The 16,464-nt window shown below is 41.9% G+C and overlaps 1 protein-coding gene across 1 annotated transcript; it reads left to right on the top strand.

Moving 5' to 3' along the window:
• The first annotated feature begins 3,494 nt into the window (after nucleotides 1-3,494).
• Nucleotides 3,495-16,081, top strand: LOC118566415. Its single transcript, XM_036148678.1, has 7 exons — nucleotides 3,495-3,630; nucleotides 7,097-7,189; nucleotides 7,321-7,467; nucleotides 8,417-8,518; nucleotides 13,859-13,896; nucleotides 14,637-14,873; nucleotides 14,954-16,081. Exons 1-6 carry the CDS (start codon nucleotides 3,495-3,497, stop codon nucleotides 14,817-14,819), a joined length of 699 nt encoding a protein of 232 aa, XP_036004571.1. The 3' UTR covers nucleotides 14,820-14,873; nucleotides 14,954-16,081.
• Nucleotides 16,082-16,464: the final 383 nt, after the last annotated feature.

Here is a 16,464-nt window from a genome sequence, read left to right as displayed (position 1 = left end):
AAAGCAGCAAAACAAATGTAAACTCAGAAAAGGCATGTCCTGTCATGAAAGAGCCTGTAGAGTTCGGAATCCAAATACTCCACAAAAATCTCTGTCGGTAGAGGCTGATCATACCATGTTATCAAGCAGTGATCTTGTTCTTATTTTTGGATATTTTAATATTCATGTGTGTTGTCCTGATAAACTGCTGTTAAAGGACTTTTTATGCCTAACTGACTCTTTTAACCTGGATCAGTCAGTAACTGGCTCCACACATAAACATGGACACTGGATCTGGTTCTGTTTTATGGTCTGCCTGTGTCTAATGTGGAAATCTGTGATTCTGGAGTTTCAGATCATATGTTTGTTTTATTTGACATAGCTTTAAATTTCTAATTAAACCATGTGCAACTGTTCAATGCTGTCCAACTTTTAACCCACCATCTGCCACTCTGGCCATCTCTGGCCTTTAACCGGGTCTCTGTTCCTCCTGATGTTTCCTCCTCTGTAGTTGAGGAATTTATCTCCTAGTTTGATTCTTCTTTCCAAACAATGTTGGACTCTGTGATTTCTTTAACAACCAGGCAGCTAAAGTCTAGACCTGAGCCTTGCTTTAATGACATGCTGTCGGGAGGGAATGTTGAAGAGCGGAAAAAACACCAACTCAAATCATGAAGGACTGGTGGCATCAGTGTCAAAACACCGTTAAAGTGGCAAAAATAACTTATTTGGAAAATGTTGTGTTATCTGCTCTGGACTGGTTTAGATCCTACTTAGCTGATTGATCTCTCTGTGTCAGCATTTCAAATACTGAATCATCATGTGCTCCTGGGTTCCCACAGGGCTCAGTTTTCAGACCTCTACCTCTGTAGACTCCATACTCAGAAGATATGGAATTACTTTCCATTTCTACGCTGATGATTTTCAGCTTTATCTGCCCCTGAAGCAGCTTCTGTAACAAATACTGGACTGTTTGGAAGAAATTAAAGCTTGGCTAACCCTGAACCTTTGAATTTGGTGGTTCAAAACGTCGATGCGTGTCTTTTAACACATACTCCAAAAACAGAGCATTTTACTCATATTCTGGCCTGACTCCATTGGCTTCCACTACATTTTGGAGTTCATTTTAAAATTCTTATTTTCATTTTTAAGTATTTGAATGACCTTACCTCACCGTACTCCTCTGAGCTTCTTTATCCCTACTTGGCCTCTCGGCCCCTCAGGTCAGCTGAACTGCATCTCCTGGAAATACCGAGGTCTGAGAGGAAGCTCAGAAGGGGCCAAAGCCTTTTCTATTGTTGGTCCTCAATTGTGGAATAACCTGCTCTTGCACATAAGAGAGGCTCCTTCACTGCCCACTCTTAAAACTCGCCTTAAAACCCATTATTATTATTTGGCTTTTACCACTGGCTAGACTTAGTTTTCATTTCAAATTGGTTTTATTGTTTATTTTAAGTGTTTTTATGCATTATCTTTTTATTTTAGTTTTTCAATGATGTGTGTGTTTGTAGCGATGCACAGCACTTTGTTTTAGCTGTTGGCTGTTTTTAAGCGCTTTAAAAATAAAGATGTGTCATGATATGGTATCATTTAAAAGAGGGTGGACGCATAACTCAAACTGTATTTCTGCTTTTGGACTGAAGGTCAGAAACAGACTGAAAGAAGAACTGAAACAATGTCAGAGCATGATGACCTTATCGTTAGACATGTATGCGTGTGTAGGAATTGAAATGAGCACAACAATAAACTTAATTTAATAAATTTTTTATCTATATAGCATCAATTGACAACACGTAATCTCAAGGCACTTAATCCAATGATCCAGACAGATTGGTTGAAGGTTTTCAATCGCAGGAAACCCAGCAACATCGGGTCATTGACTTGCAAACTTCACTCCTCCTGGATGAGCATGTTGCGCCACTGGAAAGTCGCTTGCATTGGGTCATTGACTTTGCACCAATCCCTCATACTGAGCATGCATGAAGCGACAGTAAGACGAAAACTCTCCTTTAACAGGAAGAAACCTCCAGCACAACGAGAACCAGGCTCAGTGTGAACGGCCATCTGCCATGACCGACTGGGGGTTTGATAAGACAGAGCAGAGACACAGAAAGCACAGAAGCTCTGATCCAGAAGTACTTTATATGCTGCCAGCTCCAAAGGTGGCTTTATCTTGGGAAGAAACACAGCCAGTAGACAGGCTCTGATACAGTTTTCTGGTCTTATTGTTGATTTAACAGAGAGCCAGTGAAGGGAAGTTAGAACAGGAAATAGATGATCTCTGTTTCTAAGCAGTTTCTTTGTTAAAAACTCTGTTCCAAAGATGATAACTTCTGTCTTGTCTGAATTTAAGAGCAGGGAATTTAAAGTCATAATCAAACAAAACATTTAGACCTTTAGACAAAGTAATTTTTCTCTTGATGAGGCCTAATTTAAACTCAAACATTACAACAGAAACTTAAACTCATTAGTAAAAATAGGAGTAAGTTGACCCCCACCCACTTAAGAGAAGTTCCTGGTTTATCAGTGAAGGAGGAAGAGAAGCAGAGTTAGAAACCATCTGCAGCTCAGGATGAAGGTCTGTCACACTTTGATCTGCTTCTTCTTCCTCAGTGAGTACATTATTTTATTTCTAGCAGTTTCTGCTCTCAGTCCTTCATCCATTTGTATCCTCTGTCAAAATACCTCTAAAATCGGTGGTGTGGTGAGCTCAACCATATTCTCTATCATTCAAAATTAAGAGATAATTTGGAAATTAAAGGTATTACATAAAAAAGATAACATTAAGAGCTCTTTAATTGTGTATTTAAATTGATTGTTTTCTTTTTATTAAACTGCATGTTTTGACTGATTGTTTTTCTTTCTTAAAAAGATCAAGCATTCATGTATTAAATTAGTGAAATGATGATTATTTTAGTGCAGTCCAAGTGTCAGACAGGCTAAGGAGAAAAAAGTTTGTGGAAAAAGGAAGTAGCGCTTGGAAGGAGACTGCAGCTGCTGGCTACAGGAAATCTGCCGAGAAGAAAAGAGGAAGTGGAATCAGACAGTTTGGTTCAATGACCTGCTGCCTGGGGTCGGAGAAAGAGGAGCGAAAACTTTTGACTCGGCCAGATATCTGCTTAGTTTGAAAAGTTTATGAGGTGATAAGGTACTGGGTGCAAGTGTTCGGTGGAGACAGGGGGGGGTTGAGGTTTGCAACCTCCCAACGGCTCTCTCAGCATATAAAAGAAGGGTGATTTGGGTACTCGGGGCTCAGATTCTCATCTCAGAAGACATGCAGCGCGGAGCAGAAGAGAAGAAGACCCAAGACGGAAGGATGATCGTGGAGCCAAAGGAAGAACACGGCGCCCGTGTCTCTGAGAACCGCCGAGACTGAGTCAGATTATCTATTTTTCGTGTTTTTCCACAATTCGGGGCCAACGATCTGCAAATCCTGTCAAGAAGAACTGCTGTGGTTTTGACCTGGTTGATGAGAAGATCCTAGATGTCCAGAAGATGCGAGTTGCACCCATGAGATGTCAGCTCTGCAGTTATACCAACCTCTCAAGCCAAGGAGACGCACCTCAGGCACGGACATCAAGGCAGAGACTCAAGGCGTGAGTCTTTGTGAATGGGGCATCAACGGGACATCGGGTTTGCCATCGAGAGAAGGCACGTTGTTCGGCTGAACAACTCCTTATCCAGCAATCAAAGCCACTATAAGTTTCCATCTGAGGTTCGGGTCAGTTTGCTCCTCCAAATTTAAAATCCTCTCCTAAATATATTAGTAAGCAGCCTTAGATAAGAGATAGGACGTTGATTAAATATTCATTTGTAATCTGTTAAATTGCTTAATGCTGTTTCTAATCCCCTGCTAAAGCGTACTAATTAAAGAAGCATATAAAATTTTGTTCAAAGTTGTGGACATTCAATTTGTGAGTCAACATTTTTCTGAGTTCTTCTATGATTATAAAATAGTCATGGTGCATGGTTCTAGAAATATTTTGGAGGTCTTAAAAGGTTGCCTATAGCCCAAACTTTAAAACAACACCCTTAGGGACTTTTGAGTCTTTAAAAAATACTGATCGTGTAACAAGTGCTGATTTATAGGAGTAGGAGCCACCGTTAACTAGGGCGGTGGATGGGTTACAGGTGGCTTCGGGCTACTAGGTTGCCTGACCTGTCCACTGAAGAAGGGTGTGGCCCTAGGACGAAGGTGGTTAGCCGGTCAGTCGTATCCTACTCATCTAGCTGAAAAGGTCTCACAGGAATTCTAAACAGGGTAATACTCGTTAGATTCAGAGGTCCTTAGAACCCCAGCTAGTTTGAGCTTTAACCCAAAATAGGAAGGATGTGGGGGAAGTGGGGTTTTAGTTCAAAACCAAAAATCTGACACCTCACATTGTATCTATTTTTAACTCCCCCCACCCAATTAGAATAAAACCTTCACAAATGATTTCTAATGCTTTCTTACTGAGATTATGCCGAGCTACGATCATGTCCTTATTGTTGGAGATTTTAATATTCGTGTGTGTTGTCCTGATAAAAGCTGCTGGTAAAGGACTTTTTGAGCCTAACTGACTCTTTTAGCCTGGATTAGTCAGTAACTGGCTCCACACATGAATGTGGACACTGGATCTGGTTCTGCTTTATGGTCTGCCTGTGTCAAATGTGGAAATCTGTGATTCTGGAGTTTCAGACTATTGTTTTATTTGATGTAGCTTTTAAAGAACTTTTAATTAAACCATGTGCCCCTGTTTAACGCTGTCAGACTTTTAACCCATCATCTGCTTCTCAATTCTCTGTGGCCTTTAGCCAGCTCTCAGTTCCTCCTGATGTTTTCTCCTTGGTAGTTGAGGCATTTATCTCCTGGTGCACTCTGATTTCGTTAACAGCCAAGTAGCTAAAGTCTACACCTGAGCTTTGGTTTCATGAGAGAACTCATGCTGTCAGGGGGGAATGTCGGCGAGTGGAACAGACTAAGAAAAAGACAAACTCAAATCATTAAGGACTGTTGGCATCAGTATCAAAACTCTATTAAAGAGGCGAAAATAACTTATTTGGAGAATGTTGTGTGATCCAACAGACATAACCCTTGTGGGTTGTTCAACACCATTGCCTCTGTTCTTAACCCTCCTCAGAACCCTTTCTTAGAAGCATTGGCTGATTAGTATAATACTTTCTTAAAGTTCTTTATTGAAAATATTGTCACCACAAGGGCTCTGGTTATCCCTCCTGACTCAGATACTTTTGTCTCAGACACTTGCTCTGCAACTGTTAGGCAATTCTCTTTAAATGACAGGGTTAGGCATCTTAAGTAATCTGGCTCCCTGTGGGATCCAGTCCCTTCTCGATTCTTTAAGGAGGTCTTTCCCAGTATTGCACAATATGTCCTTACCATTGTTAACTCCAATCTGTGCACTGGTGTGGTCCCTGCAAAACTTACACCAGAATCAGAATCAGAATCAAGTTTATTACCAAGTAGGTTTACACTTTCAAGGAATTTGACTTGGTGTTGATGGTGCAGACAAAACTAATTATATATATATATATATATATATATATATATATATATATATATATATATATATATATATATATATATATATATATATTCAGAAGCCATATACACACAGTAGACTGTGTGTTAATGTAACGCAGAAGCTTGTAAGTCCTGAACGGGGGAGAGAGGCAGTGTCCAGTTTCACGGGCGGCTCTTGGCTTTGTTCATAAGGCTGGTAGCAGACGGCAAAAAACTATTCTTGTGCTGTGAGGTTTTGGTCCTGATGGACCGCAGCCTCCTGCCAGAGGGAAGTGACTGGGTCATATGGTTGATGCCATATCTATCTATCTATCTATCTATCTATCTATCTATCTATCTATCTATCTATCTATCTATCTATCTATCTATCTATCTATCTATCTATCTATCTATCTATCTATCTATCTATCTATCTATCTATCTATCTATCTATCTATCTATCTATCTTTCTATCTATCTATCTATCTATCTATCTATCTATCTATCTATCTATCTATCTATCTATCTATCTATCTATCTATCTATCTATCTATCTATCTATCTATCTATCTATCTATCTATCTATAACTAGATATATAGATATTCTTTAAACTGAACAGTTTTAAACTGAACTCTCTTTGACTTTTCTTTCAGTTTTATTTGTAATATCCTGTTGATTTTTGAGTAAAGAAAATGCAGATGTTATAAATCTCAGGAATTAAAAATTTGAAAATTGAAATTAATATTTAGATGAAAACCTACAGTTACCTCCCATAGAGCTCAAGACTTGATGTTTTGGAGAACTTTTTTTTTTTTTTTTTTTTTTTTTTACAATTGATTTAGACTTAGACAAACTTTATTGCCATTTTGTATGCACAGAGTGGTTACAGAATGAAATTTCGTTTGATTACAGCTTGAGAATTTTAGTGAATTGCAGTGGATTTCAGAATAAAGTAACTTTGCAGGATAAAGTTACAGGATAAAGTGCAGCAGTGATTTCACAGTACAATATTCTTTGACAATATTCAAAGAAACAGAGGACACATGTTTTTGTTGTCTGAAAAAGCAACATTGAAGCAAAAGTAATAGGACTGAGTGATGCAACTCTCAGAACTTCCTTAAAGGCACATTGCAGATAAAGACGATTTATTTCTCAAAACTTTTACTTTGCAAATGTGGTCAATGAAGATTTTATCAGCTGTTACAAAGAAACCAGAAGGTTGCTGATCCAAGAGAAATAAGCTGAATTGGTTTAAGAAACTGTGATGTATTTACATTTATTGTAATGTAGCCAAGTTGATATATAACTACATTTCAACTGTATTATATTGTATTATGACATATTATGCAATGGCAACTACTGACTGTTACTCTCCTCAGCTGCTCTGCATGATGGAGATACTGTGAATATCTACACAGGAAAAGAAGGAGGAAACATCACCATTAGATGTGAATTTCTTTACTCTGGCGACAGGAGATTCTTCTGTAAAGAAACTTGTGAAGGAGGAAATATTCTCATTGAAACAACAGAAGATAAAGCTCAGAGTGGCAGATTCTGGATTAGATATGAAGATAGAGGTTCTCTGTACTATGATTATCTTCATGTGAGCATCACAGAGCTGAGAAGGTCGGATTCAGGACGGTACCAGTGTCGCTCTGATACATGGAAAGGAACTCGATATGATGATTTTTATCTTTATGTGACTGAAGGTGAGTTTTCATTAAATTGTCATTTGATCTACTTTATAATACCAACGTGCTTAACTTGTGACTCATGAAAACCCACATCAATAAAAATGTCATTCTTCAGTTATGTTTCTGTTTAATTCCCCCATCCTAAGATGCTTCAGCACCAAAACGGACTCTGGGACCTTTTATAAGATCGACTTTTCTCCCAACAACAACACCACCACAGAGTCTGAGTTCCTCTTCTTCTCCATCCTCCTCTGAAACCAGCAAACTCCCAGATGAACCAGCTGCAGGTTCAGGTACGTCATCTGTTCATGTTTGGAGACGTTCATGTGATGATTTGGGTCCGTTAAAGTCCAATTGGACTCAGAACCAGAACATAAGTTGACTCAGATTTAATGAAGTAGTCAACAGGGTCTAGTGTTGAATTATTGGTGGATCAATGGCTGACAGGCAGACAGAGCAGGAATCATGAAGCTCCAGGAGGACAAGGAGAAGTAGAAAGAACTAAGATGTTGGACACAAAGAGTAAAATCTTCACAGAGCTCTAAGAAACCGTAGTTTACTGGACCGGTACAAACACTGTTAACCTGACAAGCCAGATTGATAATGTGTAGCATAGCTAATGTGTTTAGCCAATCACGCTACCAAATAAAAATGTAAGCAGCATGTCCCATGAGAAACTACAACAGGTTTATGATGGTTCAGGACAGGTCACTCCTTTTTGTTCTTCTTTTAAGTAAAAATAGGGGATTCTGACAAAACAGTTGTGATAGCAGTAGCTAGGCATGCGTCCTCCTGTGCTGCCATGTTTATTTTGGTTCGGCTGTGGGCTTGGCAGTTTTTGCTTTTGTCTTAATTTTTATGTCCTGCCTCAAACCATGACACTGCAACGTGACTGACTCAAACCGTTTTTTGGTGCTGTCCCGAAACAATTGAGACCGAAGTGGGACACGATGGATTCTCTTGTGTTTTTGAGCGCACAAATACTGCAATAATTCAGCATGTGGGCAAGGTTACCACCACGTCATGATAGTTGGATAAAATGCAATAACTCCTGGTGCGTCTTATCAGTGCAGGACATTCTAAAGATCTTTAAAACAATCCTCTGAATTAAACGGGAGAGAAACCTTATGCTTATTAACAGCAGTTGATGAAGGTGGAATATTATCACACTTGGCATGTTTATGTGGAACATAAGAGTTTCTGTATTAAACTAAATAAACTCAGCTGTAAACATCCTTGCAGATTTTCTACTTTATGTGGGTCTGACTCTGGTCGCCAAGATCATCTTATTATCAACACCTTTGGTGATTTTCTTCAAAAACAGAAGAGCCTCTAAGAGCAAAGGTGAGGATACATGAAAGAAACAAAAATATTTGTGTTGTCTTGAAATAAAAAAGTAACTATGTTTAACATATCAATCTAATCAGTCAGTAGAGTATGGAGAGTCATTTTATTCATAAGTAAATAAATTAATACTGTTTTGATAATATCTGAATAATGGTCCATCAAAAAACTAAATATAAATATGAAATCAAACAATGAAAAAAGCAATTAATTGATATCTATCATGTTTTATCTAATATTTTATGATTTCAAGATTAATTAATTTTTATTAAATTTTTTTGTAATTTTATTTTATATATATTTAATTCTTTATTCATCTATATTTATTTATTTGTTTATTTGTTTATTTGTTTATTTACTTATTTTATAATTGTTTTTTATTTTGTGACTATTTTGTAAAGCTTCTTCCAGGCCTTTTAATTTTTGTACTTGTTTTTATCTCACACTCCTTTTATGATTTTGTGTCTAATATTCAAATGAAGGGGCAGAGTTTTCTCTGTAGGGCCAGGTGGGTCTGTCCAGAGTGATGTAACTGCGACAGAGTGGCGACACTCCCATAGACTTCAGTGCAATGCTGAAGTCACGTGGGTCATGCAGCTGCATATAGTTCCAAACAGCGATAGCTCCAGCATTGAGTGCGGTTTATTGTGGGTATTTTGGAGTGATTTTCTCCATTGAGTTGATGAAACTTAACCAATTTATAGTTTTTAGGAGACTAATGAATAATAAATATTTCATAATTTTACTGTAGCTTTTAAAGCAGAAACCTTCCTGTCCCACGCCTTCCAAGTCATTTAGTATTGCAGTACATCCACGGCAACTCGAGTTGAAGTTGACAAGAAAAAGCCCCACGGGGAAAACTTCGCCCCCTTATTTGAATATGAGAAACAAAAATAAGAAACGGAGTGTGAAATATTAAAAACAGAGTACAACAAGAAAAGTTCAGGAAATAATTAAAGTGGCTGTACAATAATTAAAGTGGCCCCCTCCCTGGGCTGCCACCTTACCGTGGTGGAGGGGTTTGAGTGTCCCAATGATCCTAGGAGCTATGCTGTCAGGGGCTTTAAGCCCCTAGTAGGGTCACCCAAGGCAGACAGGTCCTAGGTGAGGGACCAGACAAAGCGCAGCCCAAAATGCCCCTTATGATGAGTACACTTATTGGACCTTGTGTTCCCTCGCCCGGAGGACGCGGGTCCCTGGGGTCCCACTCTGGAGCCAGGCCTGGAGGTGGGGCTCGTTGGCGAGCGTCTGGTGGCCGAGCTTTTGCCCATGGAGCCCGGCCGGGCTCAGCCCGAAGAGGCGACATGGGTCCCCCTTCCGATGGGCTCACCACCTGTCGGAGGGGCCAAAGGGGTCGGGTGCATTGTGCAACGGGTAGCAGCAGAGGGCGGGGACCTTGGCGTTCCGATCCTCGGCTGCAGAAGCTGGCTCTTGGGACGTGGAATGTCACCTCTCTGGTGGGGAAGGAGCCTGAGCTTGTGCGCGAGGTTGAGAGGTTTCGTCTAGAGATAGTCGGACTCACCTCGACGCACCGCTCTGGCTCTGGAACCAGTCTCCTTGAGAGGGGCTGGACATTCTTCTACTCTGGAGTTGCCCCTGGTGAGACGCGCCGAGCTGGGGTGGGCATACTTGTTGCCCCCCATCTCGGTGCCTGCACGTTGGGGTTTTCCCCGGTGAACGAGAGGGTGGCCTCCCTCCGCATTCGTGTGGGGGGACGGGTTCTGACTGTTGTTTGCGCTTATGCGCCAAACAGCAGTTCAGATTACCCACCCTTTTTGGAGTCCTTGGAAGGGGTACTGGAGAGTGCCCCTCCTGGGCACTCACTTGTTTTGCTGGGGGACTTCAACGCTCACGTGGGCAATGACAGTGGGACCTGGAGGGGCGTGGTTGGGAGGAATGGCCCACCTGATCTGAACTCGAGTGGTGTTTTGTTGTTGGACTTCTGTGCTCATCATGGATTGTCCATCACAAACACCATGTTCAAGCATAAGGGTGTCCATATGTGCTCTTGGCACCAGGACACCCTAGGTCGCAGTTCAATGATCGACTTTGTTGTCGTTTCATCTGATCTGCGGCCGTATGTCTTGGACATTCGGGTGAAGAGAGGGGCGGAGCTCTCCACCGACCACTACCTGGCGGTGAGTTGGCTCCGATGGCGGGGGAGGAAGCCGGTCCGACCGGGCAGGCCCAAACGTACTGTGAGGGTTTGCTGGGAATGTCTGGCAGAGTCCCCTGTGAGGCGGAGCTTTAACTCCCACCTCCGGGAGAACTTTAAACACGTCCCGAGGGAGGCGGGGGACATTGAGTCTGAATGGACTATGTTCCGCGCCTCTTTTGTTGAGGCGGCTAGTTGGAGCTGTGGCCGCAAGGTTGTCGGTGCATGTGGCGGCGGCAACCCTTGAACCCGCTGGTGGACACCAGCGGTGAGGGAAGCCGTCAAGCTGAAGAAGGAGTCCTACCGGGCTTTTTTGGTCTGTGGGACTCCGGAAGCAGCTGATGTGTACCAGCAGTCGAAGCGGCAGGCGGCTCGGCTGGTCGCCGAGGCAAAGACTCGGGCGTGGGAAGAGTTCGGAGAGGCCATGGAGAAAGACTTCCGTACGGCTTCGAAGCGATTCTGGTCCACTATCCGGCATCTCAGGAGGGGGAAGCAGTGCAGTACCAACACTGTTTACAGTGGGGGTGGTGTGCTGCTGACCTCGACTCGGGACGTCGTGTTTCGGTGGGCGGAATACTTCGAAGACCTCCTTAATCCCACCAACACGTCTTCCATTGCGGAAGCAGAGCCTGATGACTCTGGGTCGGGTTCTCCCATCTCTGGTGCTGAGGTTGCCGAGGTTGTTAAAAAGCTCCTCGGTGGCAAGGCCCAGGGGGTGGATGAGATTCGCCCTGAGTACCTTAAGGCTCTGGATGTTGTGGGGCTGTGTTGGTTAATGCGGCTCTGCAACATTGCGTGGACATCGGGGGCAGTTCCCCTGGATTGGCAGACTGGGGTGGTGGTTCCCCTATTTAAAAAGGGGAACCGGAGGGTGTGTTCCAACTACAGAGGAATCACACTCTTAAGCCTCCCTGGTAAGGTCTATTCAGGGGTTCTGGAAAGGAGGGTCCGCTGGATAGTCGAATCTCGGATTCAGGAAGAGCAGTGTGGTTTTCGTCCTGGCCGTGGAACACTGGACCAGCTCTATACCCTCAGCAAGATTCTGGAGGGGGCATGGGAGTTTGTCCAATCAGTCTACATGTGCTTTGTGGATCTGGAGAAGGCATTCGACCGTGTCCCCCGAGGGGTCCTGTGGGGGGTACTCCGGGAGTATGGAGTACCGGGCCCTTTAATAAGGGCTGTCAGGTCTCTGTACGACCGGTGTCAGAGTCTGGTCCGCATTGCCCGCAGTAAGTCGGACTCGTTTCCGGTGAGAGTTGGACTCCGCCAAGGCTGCCCTTTGTCACCGATTCTGTTCATAACTTTTATGGACAGAATTTCTAGGCACAGCCAAGGTGTTGAGGGGATCCATTTTGGTGGCCTTAGGATTGCGTCTCTGCTATTCGCGGATGACGTGGTCCTATTGGCTTCATCAGGGCGTGACCTACAGCTCTCACTGGAGCGGTCCGCAGCCGAGTGCGAAGAGACCGGGATGAAAATCAGTGCCTCCAAATCCGAGACCATGGTCTTGAACCAGAAAAGGGTAGAGTGCCTTCTCCGGGTTGGGGAGGATGTGCTGCCCCTAGTGGAGGAGTTCAAGTATCTTGGGGTCTTGTTCACGAATGAGGGGAAGATGGAGCGGGAGATCGACAGGCGGATTGGTGCAGCGTCTGCTGTGAAGCGGCCGCTGTACCGATCCGTTGTGGTGAAGAGAGAGCTGAGCCAAAAGGCGAAGCTCTCAATTTACCGGTCGATCTACGTTCCTACCCTCATCTATGGTCTCGAGCTTTGGGTCGTGACCGAAAGAACGAGATCCCGGATACAACCGGCCAAAATGAGTTTTCTCCGTAGTGTGTCTGGGCTCTCCCTTAGAGATAGGGTGAGGAGCTCAGTCATCCGGGGAGGACTCAGAGTAGAGCCGCTGCTCCTCCACGTCGAGAGGAGCCAGTTGAGGTGGCTCGGGCATCTGGTCAGGATGCCTCCTGGACGCCTCCCTGGTGAGGTGTTCCGGGCACGTCCCACCGGGAGGAGGCCCAGGGGAAGACCCAGGACACGCTGGAGGGACTATGTCTCTCTGCTGGCCTGGGAACGCCTTGGGATTCCCCTGGAGGAGCTGGCCCAAGTGGCCGGGGAGAGGGACGTCTGGGCCTCCCTACTGAAGCTGCTACCCCCGCGAACCGACCCCGGATAAGCGGAAGAAGACGGACGGACGGACGGGCTGTACAAAATAAAAGCGTTACAAAATAAAACACCATTGTAAAATAAATAAAATAAGTAAACATATATAAATGAATAAATAAAAAAATACAAACATAATAAAATTAATAATTGTTATATTAAAAATGTATTAATTAATCTTGAAATCATTAAATATTAAATAAAAAAACACATTCAATTAATATTTTTTTCGTTTTTTTTTTCATATTGTTATTTATTTTTTGGATGGATTTTTTAAAAAAAATATTATGAGTAACATTAATTATTAATTTAATTAATTATAAACGAAAGGCTCAACATAGTAGAGCAGTCAGGGGTGAGGGATCCTTATATGCAGGAGATAAACTAGAGCATCTGACTGAAGATGTTAAGATATTCTTCAACAAATATTTATAAACATGAAATTATTTATGAACATTAAAGGATGTTAATGCTTCAGCTGCCTCATTTCTGGACATTATTTACAGTATGTTTATTGTGTCAGAGCAAAATCTACCCAACCTGCTCTGTGCATCAATTAGCAGTCGTTTCTACACATCAGCTTGATGCTAAACAAGTTTTCTAGGACTTTCATTCTAGTTCATGAAAAGTCTGAGCCAGTTTTCCCCGTCAGTCCATATTTTACAGTTTTCCATATTTTATCATTTAAATGTAATCATGAGGATAAACAATGCATACTTGTCATGCTGTGCAGATGTCAAATATTAAATAAACCCAAGATTCTCAGTGCATCCTCTGTTAGATTGTAGCTGGATCAGGTTCCTCCTGGCTGAAGGACACAACAGTTTTGAAAATCCAGAAGAGAACTGGAGCTCAGCTTTTACTGGGGAGACTTGAAGCAGATGAACGTTTCAACAGCGACTGTTGCTGCATCTTTTCTGTCACTGATGCAGACAGAGTCAATGTGGAAACATTAGTCTGCTAAAAACTATAAATTGCTTTTACCTAGATAAATCAGCCTCACATCTACTGAACTGCATGTTTTTCAGGTTTGCCAGAAGAAAGAGATTACAGCAGCATCTCCATGGTAAGTAAAGAGGGAAGTGACGATGGAATTAAGGAAAGAAGAAAGTAAGAAAGAAAGGTGGGAAACTAAATTCATGAAAGGAAAGGGATGGGATGGGAGAAAAAAGACAAGAAAAACAAGGAAGGAAGGAAGGAAGGAAGGAAGGAAGGAAGGAAGGAAGGAAGGAAGGAAGGAAGGAAGGAAGGAAGGAAGGAAGGAAGGATCAATAATGAAAATGAACACTGCTCATAAGTCAACATCTAACAGAATTTCATTTCAATTAGTGTCAGGTTCAAACACCTAAAACATTCATAAGAAGGAGAGACAACAGAAGAGTTCATTTTCAAAACTTGCAAGGAGAGCTAAATGGAGATGCTTAATACAGATCTTCACATTTGCTCTAAAACAACTCCGTCGCCTCCTATCTTTTTATTAGGCAAAGGATTCCCTGGTTCCATTGTCAAGCTAAGGCGTAGAGATAAGCGAAACAACTGTGACCTTTGAGATAATACCAAGCAGTTCACACAGTACAGTTATGCATAAGCACTCCAGATGGCTGAATAGAGTTCATAAAAACACTTATTGCAGTCACAACATATTACTCTGCTTTCTGCAGGCCTTCTGCAACGATAAGAGAGAGACCAGCCACATGAAATACACTTTAATATCTAAAACCTTAAAACTTCTTAGTAGTTAAGAGTAAATATATATGATAAATGCATGAAAGTGCAAACTAAAACTTTCTTCTTGTTTCCTTCCAGGCTAAAGAAGTCGAAGTGGAATACTCTGAGGTGCATCTGTTGAACGATACCACTACTTTGTCAAACAGCGCCCCCTGTGGTCACGCAGATAAAGTCATCTACCCTGAGTTTCAGGAAGCTGTGAGCTCTGCAAACCAAAGCGATGATTCTGCTCTTTATTCCAACATTACTTTACAGCAGTAGCTTTGCTGTGGATCTGCTGTTTATGGTCATCAGATAAACTCTTTTAATAATCAGGTATGAGCTCAAGAATAATTTTCATCATTTCAATATACAATCCAATGAAACTTGTCCTCTGCATTTAAACCATCCCTCAGGGAGCAGTGGGGCTGCCACTGTGCGGCGCTCAGGGTGCATTCTGGGGCGAAGGGCCTTGCTCAGGAACCCATAGTGGCAGTCTGTGGGAGTCCAACCAGCAACCTTGCACCCTCTCCAGGAGACACGCACCCTGCTCTCTAACCACCAGGCCATGACTCCTTCACTTCAACATAAAGCTAGCTTTACTACTGTTTAGATTTCTCTAAAGTACTAATTGTGATTAATCTGTCCTGCATAGAGAAGCTGTGATGACCTCAGAGGTTTGTCAGAAACTCACCATAACTTGATAATCAGCCTCCAGGTTGAATCAGGTGTGTTAGAACCAGAGGTGGCTAGAGCAGCCAACAATGTTACATGAAGAAAACTTCATAATAACGTGCTACGGGTTTTATATTTCATTTCAAAATTATTTATATGCTTAAAAATAACCAGAACAATGAAGCTTGTGTAACAATAAGAAGTTTGACTTTAACATGAACTGTACTGGTTTTATATTTCATTTGAAAATTATTTATTTACTTACAAATAATATATCAAAACAATGAAATAAGACCTTAACAAAAACTGTATGTGTGTTTCTGTGTTTTGTGCATTTTTAGTTAAAACACATTTGTTCTTCATTCAGTGAAATAACTAGAGGAGGTAGAGCAGCCAGGAGTTTTACTCAAGTAAGAGTAGCTCTACTTTAAAATAATGTTGTTCAAGTAAAAGTAAAAAGTACAGGGCAGTAAAAGTACTCCTAGAAGGTCATTTATTTTATACAGTTACTCAGATAGATACAACCGAGTAAATGTAACTAGTTACTGCCCTCTTCTGGTTAAAGTCTGAGTTACTGAGCAGCAGGTGTTTTTTTTTTTTTACTGCAGGGAAAGTTCATGTTGTCTGATTGTTTCTGAAAGCAGGAGCTTCTACTTACAATCGTTTTTTGTTTCAGGATCATGAAAACATAAATCTATGAAAGCCACCGTGTTGTTGGTACAAGAGATTAAATAAACTGAAATACATTTTTATTTCTTCATTACCCCTACACCTCTAATAGTATTGTTACAGTTGATATTTTAGGCTAAATGATGCCTCTGCTTTGTGCGGTCTTTGCTTTCTGCTACTCCAGAAGAACCAAAGATCTGTTTGTGAACGTTATAATGTTTAGTAAAGCTAAATGCTAACATGCTGCTGTGTTGTTTGACTTCCACTTGTAATGGAAATTTTTAATGATAATAATAAAACATTTTATTAAAAAGCGCCTTTCACAGAACTCCAGGACACTGTACAGACCCAACAGAGTAACAACAATCGGTCTTGATAAAAAAATACAAACATTAAAAAGTTACATTGAACAGGCATTTACAGCGAGGAGGCTTTCTTGAACAGATGAGTTTTGAGTTTAGACTTGAAGTGAGAAATAGTCTCAGTATTGCAGATGTCTGGAAGGAGAGAGTCCCAGAGTTTGGGAGCAGAACAGGAGAAAGCTCTGCTCCCCGTGGTGCCGAGGAGGGAAGGAGGAACAGTG

Source organism: Fundulus heteroclitus, chromosome 1 (assembly GCF_011125445.2).
Source record: "Fundulus heteroclitus isolate FHET01 chromosome 1, MU-UCD_Fhet_4.1, whole genome shotgun sequence".
In the NCBI taxonomy this organism is placed as follows: domain Eukaryota; kingdom Metazoa; phylum Chordata; class Actinopteri; order Cyprinodontiformes; family Fundulidae; genus Fundulus; species Fundulus heteroclitus.
This window is presented reverse-complemented; position numbering and strand designations above follow the sequence as displayed.